This window comes from Peromyscus leucopus, chromosome 2 (genome assembly GCF_004664715.2).
Source record: "Peromyscus leucopus breed LL Stock chromosome 2, UCI_PerLeu_2.1, whole genome shotgun sequence".
Taxonomy (NCBI): Eukaryota; Metazoa; Chordata; class Mammalia; order Rodentia; family Cricetidae; genus Peromyscus; species Peromyscus leucopus.
The window spans coordinates 48354733-48368283 of NC_051064.1; the positions used below are offsets into that span (position 1 = coordinate 48354733).

General features: G+C 37.5%; 2 protein-coding genes across 5 annotated transcripts in view; both read right to left on the bottom strand.

Moving 5' to 3' along the window:
* Lingo2 (leucine rich repeat and Ig domain containing 2) overlaps window positions 1-13551 on the bottom strand; it is a 1171857-nt gene that overhangs the window by 507617 nt on the left and 650689 nt on the right. The window lies entirely within an intron of this gene.
* On the bottom strand, window positions 12651-13203 carry LOC114699412 (60S ribosomal protein L24-like). The gene has a single exon (XM_037203360.1). The coding sequence runs from the start codon at window positions 13196-13198 to the stop codon at window positions 12725-12727; it is 474 nt and encodes a 157-aa protein (XP_037059255.1). The 5' UTR covers window positions 13199-13203; the 3' UTR covers window positions 12651-12724.

Consider the following 13551-nt stretch of genomic DNA (forward strand, 5'->3'; position numbering starts at 1 on the left):
ATGAATAAAAAAAAAATCTTAATAAAAAAAGAACAAAAATGGAAACAACAACAAAAAAAAAACCTTTTTCATCTAATAGTTCATAGCTCTAGGAGCAGCAATGTCCACCCATGCAGGGTACTTTTAAAATTAGCTTACAAACTAGTGGATTTCCATAGGCTTCTTCATGCACCCTTAGTTTTAACTAACTCACCCCCTACCTTCTCCTTTCTCCATCCCAACATAAACATTTAGCTCTGAGTACCCTCTCTCTCTTATCCTGTCATCTGTTTTCAACTGTACCTTCTGATTAAACATTTCTCTTGAATGGGAAGACTATATGTTCCCATATATCCTATTCACATACCTTTCATTTTTTGGTGCTATAAACTTTAGCCAGAGAAACTTTGTTTTTGCAGTGAGTTGATGCAGAGACTCAGACCTAGTCAAAGATCCTGGCATAAATAACACTGAGTGCTCATTTGTGGATGGGTCACCTCTATCAAACTCCCATCTTCTCAGAGAACTTCGTGAAGGAAGTGGAAGAAAGTAAAAGCTGGAGAATTGTAAGGAGGGCTCTGATGATGTACACAACATGTTTATTGTAAACACTCACAGAAGCTGTGCTTACAGGCACACGATCTGCACAGATTTTTTTTTCTTTCTTTCTTTCTTTTTTTTTTTTTTGAGAAAAGCAGGACTTATTTTGGCTCACTGCTTAAGAAGGAATGCAGTCCATCCTGACAAGGAAGGCATGGCAGCAGAGATAAAAGTCACCTGATCACATTGCATGTGCAGTCAGACAGCATGTATAACCCGAAGCTCATTTTCAGTGACCCCCTTCTTCCAGCAAGGCTTCCTGCCTTAAAGGTGCTGCAACTTTCCCAAATAGCACCACCAGTTGGAGACCAAATGAACAGGTCTACAAAGGGTATTTCGTATTCAAAACACAACACTTAGTAAGAGACTAATACGTTATAGCTGCTGATTGAATAGATGGGTAATGCAGTTAGAGACTCAGACCTCTGTCTACTCATTTTAATCCAGTGTCATTTTAAGCATCCCCAGGCTAGCATGTAATTTGCCATATAGACCAAGCTGGCCTTTTATTCATGATCCTTCTTCTTCAACCTCTTAAGTGCTAGTATTACAAACATGTCTCTGTCTCCCTTCACTCCTCTCTCTCTCTGTTCTCTCACATGCTCCCTGAAGCAGTGTTTTGTTTCATTACAGACCCAGAAACAATGGAGCTGAAAACTCTGAAATTTTGAATGGAAATTATATTCTTTATGTCAGAGTAACATAACATAGCCTCTCATTAGTTTTTATTCCACTCTTGATCTCTTACAATGTTATGATAAAACTTATCACTAACATTTAATTTAAAATAGAAAATTCATTTTGAAAACTAATAATAGCTTACAATTTAAGATTAGAAAACACTCATTCCTGGCCGGATGGTGATGGCACACACCTTTAATCCCAATACTCGGGAGGCAGAATGAGGCAGATCTCTGAGTTTGAGGCCAGCCTGGTCTACAGAGCAAGATCCAGGACAGGCACCAAAGCTACACAGAGAAACCCTGTCTCAAACAAACAAACAAAAACAAAAACAAACAAAAAATTCATTTCTGAACTTGTTGCTTGAATTTTAATTTTCAGTTTGCTTCTTCTGAATAATACAACAAAGGACATATATAAAATAATGAAATTAACTCTATACTATGTATATAATGTTTAACTTCAAAAAGAGTGTGGTGAAATTAACTATGACTATTGCTTAATGAGTATTAATTTTAATCTAGCTCTGTTGATAAGATACAAACATGTGTGGATAAATTTGACCTAATGCTAAACTTTCAACCTGTTACCTCTTGAGTTCACGGTCTCTAATTCTATAGGAGAGCAGCAAGCAATGCAGGAGGGATCGCACTGACATAATCCATTTACTTTTTCTCCTTTCCTATGACGAAAACTTATACTTTTGGTCAGTAGGGTTCTCCTGAGAATTCTGAAACCATATACCAATATACATACACACACACACACACACACACATATATATATATATTATATATATATAATATATATATATATTATAATGAATAGGAATCAAAATTAAAAAGAAAAAAAAGACACCAGCAAGGTGGGCAAATACAAACCTCAAAACTTCATTTCTGACCACATGAAAAAACAGTATAAAACAGAACAAATAAAAAACTATGGGATTAATTAAAACAACATGATCACGGATGGAGCACTATTTACAGAAGCCAACCAAATGCCGCATAGAAGCCATGTTCACACTGATGAGAAATTCTGTGGTTTCATTTGCCTCTTTCCCAGTCTCTATGCTGTGCAATGCTTCACAGTTGGAAAGAAGTGGCCACATCCCCAGTTTCCTATCTTTGGAGGACAGAAAACACACACAATAAAATATAAATTCTGGGACCACAAAAATCAGTGCCCACCCGAATTGAAACTTTCATTAACAGTGTTGAACAACAGTTTTAAAGAGTCAGAAAAAAAGTCAGTGAACACGAATATAAGCCATTTAAAATGATCTAGTCTTGGAAACAAAAAGAGGAAATAAAGACAGGTAAACAAAAGAGCCCATGAGAGCTATGGGGCATGATGAAGCCAACCAACATAGGCATTCTGAAGGAAGAAAGACTACAGTCATATGAAGAAATAATGATTGTAAAGTTTGCAAATTGAAAAAGATTCATTAATCTATGAATCTATGAATATTAACAAAATCCAAATAAGACAAACTGTTGTGCCTTGAGTCTGGAACCCCCAAGTCTACCAAGAGACCAAATCTGATACAACAGCAAAGAATCTTTTATTTCGATTTAACTTGGGGATCTCCCTCTGTCTGTCACAGCAGTGGAGCAGGAGAGACCCAAGTTAACTCGCAATAAAAAAAACTCTTTGTTGTTGCATCGGATTTGGTTTCGTAGTGGACTTTGGGGGTCCGGACTCTGGGCACAACATTTGGAGGTTCCACTGAGATTTCCCAAACCCACCATGACCACTCTGTTCAGTCTTGCGGCGCCTACTAGCAGATAACTTTCCGATTTGCCCAAACAAGCTCTGGTTTCAGTTTCTGGTTTCTGGTTCTGGCTGTTTCTGACTGTTGGGAGCCCCGTCTATGAAGCCCGCATAAGATCTAAGTGGACGCACTGGCAGATCTTGGGTTGGGGTCCTGGGAAACGTCCCAAGGCCCTGATGGTGGGTCAGGAGACCCTTTAGAGAGGGATTGGATTTCCCTGGTTTGTCTGGAGAGACTAAGCAGGTCACGACGGCAAGCTGTTAGTCCAGTGACTAATTTTCAGATCTGTACACAGTGCCTGTCTTTTGTGTGTGTGTGTGTGTGTGTGTGTGTGTGTGTGTGTGTGTGTGTTGTCGTGTTTATTCCTCTGATTTGGTAGTTAGGACAATTTGAACACCTGATCATAAGCCTGCTAGTTGTAACGTTTAATTTTTTTTAACCGTGTGGGGACATCTGGTGTTTTTTTTTTGTTGTTTTTTGTTTTTTTTTTTGTTTTTTTTTTTCCTCTAGGGCTAGGCCCAAAGTTGGTGGCTCAGGGCACATCTTGCTCAGCCAAGGGCCTACATCCTGCTGTGTCTTTTCCACAACCTCTCAGGCTGCAGAATGGCCAAGGTAGGGTTCTGGGCAAGGGCTTAGGTTCCCCAAAACAAAGAGACACATACTGAGATGCTGTCAAAAAGCAAAGTCAGAGAACAATTGGCCAAGGGTTTCTCAGTGAAACTATCAACAAATTACTAACTAGAAATATGAACAGAAATCTCACTGCCTTTTGGCAGCACACTGGTGTAGTTGCATGATAAAGCAAGAGTAAACATAAATTGCCCAACTAAAAGGCCATATTTCTCACAACTTTCTAAAACCAAAAGCAAAATAAAGACATTCCCAAACAAACTGAGAAAGTGGATTGCCACTGGATGTCCCTGCAAGAAATGTAAATGGGAGTCTTTTCAAACTGAAGTAAAAATACTCTGAACAGTAACACATAGTCATACGAAAATAAAGCAAAGGTAAATGCATAGGCAAATAAAATAACAGTATTATAACTTGGTTTGCATTTCACTTATTATTTTTCATAAGATTAAAAAGACAAGTGAATTAAAATAATTATATCTGTTAAAAATGACTTACAGTATATAAAGATGCTTACATCAATGCCATAAGTTATGGAAAATGATGAATGAGTAAAATTTTCATACTCATGTGGCAAAATTCTGAAAATAAATGATGATAGTTGTACAAAAATAGCAATATATTTAACCCTTTACAACCATACATTTAAACATCCAGAAAATGATACCTGCTCTGTGAGATGCATTAAGCTAATTCCAAATATTATGGCTTCATTGAAAGTATGCCTCATGACAGAGTAACATCAAATTATGCATATCAAAGTTTTCTCAATGGCATGGACGTGAAGTTCTAATGCTGTGGAAATTAATGACACTTGAAGCAAATGAAGCATCCACCCAGCCACCAGAGAAATGTCTAGGAAAGTGGCAGAGCTGTCATACTTGGTGTATGGGTGAGAGCCCCAGCCCTCTGTAAAATCATGTGCCCTCTGGAGCATGTTCATGCCTGTTACCCATTTGCTATTGTAGTTTCAAATGACTGGACAAATAATTATTTTTTCCAACGTAAAAATGGAGCGTGCAATCATTCTCCCTCAGCAGACTCCAATCATTACTTCTCAGCTGTGACTCCAGTGCCATGAGATTGGTTGGCAGCCAGTGAGACAAGAAAATATTGATAGATTACTAAGCATCAATTAGCTAGTGGAAAAAATTGAAGTCGGATGAATGGAAAATGTTTAATTTTAAGTTGAAGGAATTGCCAGGCTTGTATTTATTTAATGACCTCAATTTGTATGTAATATATGTCAAATAAAACCTTGAATTTCTTTAGACTGAGTGTGTATTCATCATGTGTGAATAAAGCCACCATATTTCCTGCTTCTTTTCATTGCAGAGTAAATGTAGTATTAAAGTTATTTATTTTTACATTTAAACCTTTCATTTTATGTGTTATGAATGTTTAGTCTGCATGTATGTCTGTATACCATGTTCATACAATGCAAGGCATGTAGAGGCCTGAGAGGACCAAAGCCCTGGAACTGGAGGTGGTTGTGAGTGCCAGGTGTGCTGGGAATCAAGCCCATCTTCTCTGGAAGAAAGGCCTGCTGTCTGTGAATCCATCTCTGCAGCCTCTTATTAAGATTTATTAAGTGAAAGTGAGAAAGAACTACAGAGTTTGTGGAACATCAAGGGATGAATGTCAGCAGTCATACTTCTCAAATCCCTTTTCTAAATTCTTACATTTGGATAAGTCGCAGTATTTAATGAATAAATGCTCCATGACCACTCTCTTGCATCAGTCTAATTTCACCTGCATTCTAATTTTTACACACATCCCACAGATAAATGCAGCACTCATTGTAGAAGCTCCTTTTTGCAGTAGACTGAGATCAGTACAAGGAAGCTGCAACTAATCAAAATGCAGAGAACAAGTGACAGTGGGGTGCCTGTACCCAGTTAATACATTTCCAACACACCCCCTTCACCTAAGGCTCAGGGGATGTCACAGAAGAAGGCACGCAAAGATAGTGAGAGACAGAGGACCAGGATATTAGCTGTGAGATTGTCCATTCTATCAAAATGGAGGAGAGTAGGGAAAAGGTGGTATGATCTGGGAGGAGTTGGGGGAAGGAGTGTATTGTGAATATAATCAAAATGTGTTGTATGAAAGAATCTAAGAATTAATAAAATGCTTATTATTAACAGTAAAAAATACACTTTCAAGTCACAAAAACAAGTTGCACAGCCAACTAAGATTTTCACATAAAATCCCAGAAGACACACATAAGTATTTAGCATCCATGAATTTTTCATGATGAAATACATTGAAAAATAAATTACTGCTACACATAGGAATCTAACATTTATAATATTGAGAACAAAATCCACACACAATGTGAGTAAAAACTATTATTATTCCATTTCTATAAAAGTAAAATCAGACTAAAAAGACATAATTTAATCTCAGGAAATGGTTTACTTTAAGAAAGCCTGGGATTCAAGTTGGAAAGCATCAAGTGTTGTTTCAATGTTTTAGTTAAGATCTGTTTCTAGTCTGAGTGATATTACAGTTTTATTGACATAATGGAAAATGCATTGAGCCATACACTTACAATTTGTGCACTGTTTTTCTATGTATTTCCACATAACATGGATAGAAATTATGATAGACAATTATTGTATATGTCATTAAGCAAAAGAGACAAGTAGAAAAGAAAAATCATTTATTCCACTTGGTATGGCAGCATTTTGTGATGTATTCCTGTATTGACAATTGTCCCATATTGATAACCTTTGTTTCTTACTTCTCTTAACCAATATTGATAATGTAAGAAGATCTGGAGCTGAGGAGACATCCCTAGCCCTGCAACAGAACACCTGCTGCAGTCTTCCTTTACCCTGTGCCCATATCTCCTATGGACTCACAGTAAAAGTGGCCATCCTACCAAAAGCAATTTATAGACTCAATGAGATCCCTATCAATATTCCTGTGGTGGTGATATTTCAATTGTGCTGAAATGTGATTTTATTTGTATGTTAATAAATAAAGTTTGCCTGGAGATCAGAGGTCATTAGAGAGCCAGGAATAGAAGTCAACAGCCTATAGAATGGGAAATATTTTTTTTTGAATTTTACATCTGATAGAGGACTAATATCCAAAATATATAAAGAACTCAAATAGCTAGACATTAAAAAACAAAGTAACCCAATTTAAAAATAGGGTATAGATACAAAGAATTCTCAACAGAGGAAATACAAATTTCCTCTTAGCCATGAAGGAAATACAAATCAAAACTACTATGAGATTCCATCTTACATCTGTCAGAATGACAATAACACAAGTGACAGCTCATACTGGTGATGATGTGGAATAAGGAGAACACTCATTCACTGCTGCTGAGAATGCCAATTTGGACAGCCACTATGGAAACTGGTTTGGCAGTTTTTCAAAAATATGGCAATCAATGTACATTATTATCCAGCTCTACCTTTCTTGGGCATATATCTAAAGGATGCTTTATCCTACCACAAGGACATTTACTCAACCATGTTCATTGCTGCTCTATTCATAATAGCTTGGAACTGGAAAAAACTTAGATATCCCTTAACAGAAGAATGCATAAGGAAAATGTGGTATGTTTACACAATGGACTATTACTCAGATGTCCATTAAAAAAACATTAAATTTGTGGGTAAATGAATGGAACTAGGTAAAATATTCTGTGAGGTAACCCAGACCCATAAAGATAAATATAGTATGTATTCAATTATATGTAGATATTAATGTAGGGGACAGGAAAAGGGAAGATCAAGTGGGAAATAGGAGGGGAGGTGGGTTTGAGGAAGGGAATTCAGGGAGAAATAGATAGAATTGAGGGACATTTGAGGGGTGGTATAGAAACCTAGTACAGTGGAAACTTCCCATACTATATAAGGCGAGCCTAGTGAAGTCTCCAAATAGTAGGAGAGACTGAATCTTAACTGATCATCTCTTGTCATCAAATGAAGCTTCCAGTACTGGCACTTGGTTATGTCTAATTGAACTGTTGGCCAAAGAGATCCCATAGAAATCCCCAAACAACTCAGACTGTTGCCAGGACCATAGGTTGCTCTCCACAAACTGACAGCAAGGTTCCATAGCTGAAGATAATACCCCTAGAACTCATTGAACATAGAGAGGGTGAGCTGGTGTCTACATAGAACCTTCACCCTACATTCTAGTGTCTTTGGTATGGGAAGGTACTCTGAAGGTTTTCAAAAGAAAAACAAACTTCAAGCTGGTCACTAACTCTTTGATTTACAATGGTATCATGCCAGCAAGATAAGCTGATGCAATGGTGGCATAAAGCTTGTGGGAATAACCAACAAACGTCTGATTTGACTTAAGCTCCTCTCCATAAAATAACAAAGAGTCAGAGACTAGATAGTTCATAGACATAGGGTATAACTAAATACCACTGGTTAAAAAAAAAAAAAGTAGTGATAAAATGACTCAATGATATTCTGCTATACTCATAGATTAGTGCCTTATTCAGCTGTCATCAGAGAAGCTTTCTTCTGCAGTGGATGGGATAAATACAGAGACCCATAGCCAGACATTATACAGAGAAAGATGTTGGAACACACATCTCTAAATGGGATATCTCCATCAAATCCCTCCCCTCAGAGCTCAAGGAACCCCGTGTATGAAGAAGAAAGATTGTACGAACCAGACAGTATGGAGGATACCAGGAGAGCAAGTACCTCTAAATCAACTGAACAAAGCTTATATAAACTCACAGAAACTGAAGCAGCAAACACAGCCTGCATGAGTCTGCACTAGGACTTCTGCATATATATTACAGCTTTCAGTTTAATATTTTTAATTGCCTTCTCTTGGACTTTTTTCCTTTTGTTGGTCTGCCTTGTCCAACTTTGATGTGATAGTTTTTGTTTTATCATATTATATTTTATTTTGTTATGTTGTATTATTGCCTCTTAGAAGCCTATTCTTTTCTGATAAGAGACAGGAAGGGGGTAGATCCAGATGGAAGGGAAGGTGGGAGGAATTGAGAGGAGTAGAGGGAGGGGAAACTGTAATCAGGATATATGGTATGAGCAAAATAAAAGAATCTATTTTCAATTAAAAAATAAAATAAATGTAAAAAGCTTGTGATAGTACAAGTTTACAATCCTAATATTGAGTAGACAAAACAGCAAGTTCCTCCGGGCTCTCAAGCCCAGCAGTCTAGCTACTCTGTAGTTTCAACCCTCTGAGAGTTTCTGTCTCCAAAAATGGTAGATGGTATCTGAGGAATGATTCCTTAGGTCATTCTCTGGCAGCCACAGATGTACAATCACACACACACACACACACACACACACACACACACACACTTAAAGTACATGAACATGCACACATGCACATACACACCTACGAAGAAAATGTGTGACAGTTGTATAACTTGGTCTGCTTATGAAATGCCTAGCAGTGGGAGCAGGGGCTCTCCCTAATGTTTTGGCTGACATTTGGAAACCAATTCCTCATAGTGGGTTGCCTTGCCCAGCCTTAATACAAGAGGGGAAGCTTAGTGCCACCTCAACTTGATATGTCATGCTTTGTTGATACCCATGGGAGGCCTGAACAGAAACAGAGGAGGAGTGGATTTGGAGGGAAGGGGGTGGGGGTGGAGTGGGAGTGGAGGGGAGGCGGGGGAAGGGAATGGGAGAAGAAGGAGAGGAAACTGCAGCCAGGCTGTAAAATAAATAAATAAATAATAATAATAATAATAATAATAATAAAGAAACTGTCAACTCCAAGAACCCTGCCTGTGACACCCGGAGAAAAGACTTCTCTCCCAATTTGGATATCTTGGGAGATAAATTTGATATGACCATTCCTTGTATTTTGTTTTTATCATTTTAAATATAAGTTGTTAACACTTTTATGGGCAAAGCTGAGAGAGATTTATAACTTCTCTGTCTCTTGTTCTGGTCCAAGATGTAAATAATTCTCATTCCTTATGCTATTTTCAGTCTCCAAGCTTTTTAGTAGAAAAACAAGCAACATGACCTAAGATCCCAATAGCATCCATCATACCGCACACAAAACCCTGAGATCGTAGTAGGTAACCTCTAGAATTCTAAAAATCTTTTCCATTTACATTTGAATGAAAATACTTACCTGTTGCTTTTTAACTTCCTGTTTGTTTGGTTGTTTTTTGTTTTGATTTTTAATTGTATTTTAAAGTAACAGTTCCTGCTGCTCTTTATTTCTTTTTCAGTCTTGACCATTTTTGCTCCTGGTCATTTCATCATCTGCCCTTGCTGTCTGTGGTTCTGAAGAAGCTGAGGACCACTGGAGCTTTCTGACCGCATAGATTATTGTCCTTTGTTGTCTCCAAAGGCAAATTTAAATGCTCCTTTCCATTTCCTTTCAGGTCTTTGAAGTTCATGTTCTTCAATCTCTGAGCTTTAATTCATGAGTCATGAATACAGAAGAGTAGCAAACAACTTCCTAATGGGCCTCTTTCTGGCTCTTTATTATCTCATTGTCCTACAGAGGCTTGTCCTCTGAGGTATTCATCTCTCTCCACCCCATTATTTAGGTTTAGACAAGTTTCACTGATACTCTTGCTAATTTTTTTTTTTGCCATATCTGAGATTCTGCAAATTCCTAGAATATGTCTTATTTTCTAGTAGATGGTGGATAAGACTAACTTTCAATCCTTTTCATCACTGATAACTTGAACTTTAACAGGAAGACTCTATGCTTCACAACCCAAGATTAGATTGGCATGAACAACTTCAGGTCCTAATACCAATGAAGATGTGAGAGGTCCAATTCAGATGCTCAAATGCTTGCTCCTAGAAAGCATCTGAGCCAGGATGCTTATGGAACCTCCTCCTTCCTGGCTTTACAGTCCTCTTACTTTGACCTAACAGAGTATTACACACACATGCACAAGCAACTCTTGTCCCATTTCCAATGCCTGCTTGGCCTATGCCACCTCTTCCCCGGATACAACACATTCGTCTAAATCCTTCCTTCACTTATTTAAGGCCTTCAGTAGAGTCTATTTAATTGTGAATTTCAGATTACCAATGTAGAGTCCTCTCAGAAGCTAATAATAGATTGATGTCATAGTTTCAGGTATTGTCACAAATTTTATTTTCCATTTTTCTTTTACTGAAAATAATTTTTTTCATATAATATATTCTGATTATAGTTTCCCCCTCTATACCCTTCACCCAACTTCCTCTCCCACCCAAATCCATATCCCTTCTCTCTTTGGTTAGAAAACAAATAGGCATCATATATATATATATATATATATATATATATATATATATATATGGGGTTGGAAAAGATGGCTCAGAGGTTAAGAACTCTGGCTGCTCTTCCAGAGGTCCTGAGTTCAATTCCCAGCAACTACATGGTGGCTCACAATCATCTGCAATGAGATCTGGTGCCCTCTTCTGGAATGCAGGCACACATGTAGGCCGAACACTGTACACAAAATAAAAAATTATATGTATATATATATATATATATACACACACATATATATAATAAAAAGAAAGATAAATAAGAAAGATAAAACAAAATCAAATAAAAAGAAAAAAAGCCAAAGGAAAAAACACAAGAAACACATATAGATCATATAGATGCAGACACAAGTTTACACACAGAAATCCCATAAAACACAAAACCAGAAATCATAATATACATGCAAAGGACCTGTATGGTTTGCAAAAATGCTTTGACGAAACATTATGAGACAAAGAACCTCCAAAAATGTGAGTGAGTTTATTTTGGTTGACAATCACCTGCTAGCCATGGAACCTGCCTTCAAGTGCAGTTTGTATAGACTGACTTTCTTGGAGAAAACTGATTTTTCCTTTGGGGGCAGTTGTCAATTGGAGCTAGCTTCTGGGTTAGGGATGGGGGCTTGTGTCCATTTTCCCTGTCTGAACTGGGACTCCACGTGGTGCAGGCTCTGTACATGCTGCTATAGTCTATGCGAGATCATACGTATGCCTGTCCTGCTGTGTTTAGAAGTCATTGTCTTCTTGGTTCCCTCTATCTTCTCTGGCTCTTACCATCTTTCTGCTTCCTTTTACACAGAGTGCCCTGAAACCTGAGGGTAGGGATTTGATGGAGACCTCCCATTTGGCGTGCTGTGTGTATCCAAGGTGTTTCTCCCCCTGACCCTCCGACTCTCTCTCTCCATAATGTCTATATGTATTTCCACCTACTTTTGGAGGATGCCTCTCTGATGATGGCTGAGTGAGTGTTTTATATCTTCATCTTTAACTTAAACTTCTTACAGCCTGTACATGAGTGTATGCATTTGTGTATGTGTGTGATGTGTGTGCATAGATGAACATTCATTGAAACATAAGTATAGCCTAAGTATAGTCATTTTAAACACATACAGCAACATTAAGCAGGTGAAACTTAAAAAACAAAACAAAACAAAACAAAAAATGTAGCTTTCTGACATCTTAAATAATGACAGAAAAAAATCAATCAACATAATTTAGAGGAAAAGCCAAATCTTCCTCTAATATTTACTCATAAACCATAAGCTATTATGAACATGTAGCTGGAAGTTTTCCAGTGTCTTGCCTGGCCTGCAGTCAGGACAAATCTCTCCCACTCATGTCCCCAAGTAAACACACAGAGGTTTATATTAATTATAACTACTCAGCCATTTGCTCAGGCTTATTACTGACTAGCTCTTACATTTAAATAGACCATAGTTCTTAATTTTCTCAGGATCCCCATAAGATTGCCAGCACCCTCAACCAGCAGGAAGTAGTATGAGAAGCCATGCCCAAATTCCCAAAATATTGTTTATAATTTTTTTTGTTTAAAAGGGTTGATTATAAATGCAATCTCTTTCTAAAGAACAAAAGGGATATAGATATGATAGGATAAAGAGTAACAACTTGTTTAAAATGTTTTACATTGCTGTGGGTTTTAGTTTATGGATACAAATTTAAAGTTAATTTTGTTATACTATATATATAGTATAACAAATATATATATATTCCTACTCTTTTTTTTTTTTTTTTTTTTTTTTTTTTTTTAGAGTTAGAGATTGATCTTTATTCAAAACTCTGATCTACCAAGTTAGCGTTTTCCACCAACTCGGGGAGCAGAGACCTTCACAGGCTTTACAATCTTTTGTTTAGGTGCTGCTTTGGTAGAGGCCTTGGCAGCAGCCATTGCTGTCTTCTTAGATGCCTGCTTAGCCTTTTTTGCTTCCTTGGCAGCCCTGATAGCCTGTTCCTGCTGAGCTTTCCTAACTTCGGTTTTCTGATTCCTCTTGGCCATTATACCAGCAAGAGATGCACCAGTGATAGCCCACTGGAATTTGATTGCACGGCGGGTTCTTTTCTTTTGAATTTCTTCCGACTGGCTTTTCTTGTGTTTTCTTCTGTAGAGGACAGTCCAGTTTATCTGCCAAGGATTCCTTTTGGAAAGAAATGCGGACTCGCATTTTGCATTAAGAAACTGGAAAACCTTCCCATCGGTCCTGGCGTAGCACCACCCGTGCCTGGGGTAGATCTTGTAGCGGCTGAAACTGCACAGCTCGACCTTCATGGCGAATGCTGCTGGCCAGCAGGAGGGAAGATCATATTCCTACTCTTGTTTAAGGTATTATGTTTATGTAACTCACTTAAATTGTAATAAATAATTAAGAAATACAGATTAATAATTAGTCATCTATGATAATCAAACTTATAGTCATGTTAGTTAAGTTTTCTAGGTATACATAGATATAATTCAATTAGGTAGGTAATCTTCAAATACTTCAAAGACGTACAGAATATGACATTTAGAATGTTCTAAAAAACTTAGAATTTTCTGGACAATGAGACATGTATACTCCTGGTAGTACCAATTACTTCAAGGAGAATGATGGGCATTGAATAAACTCATTATGGAGTTTGCTT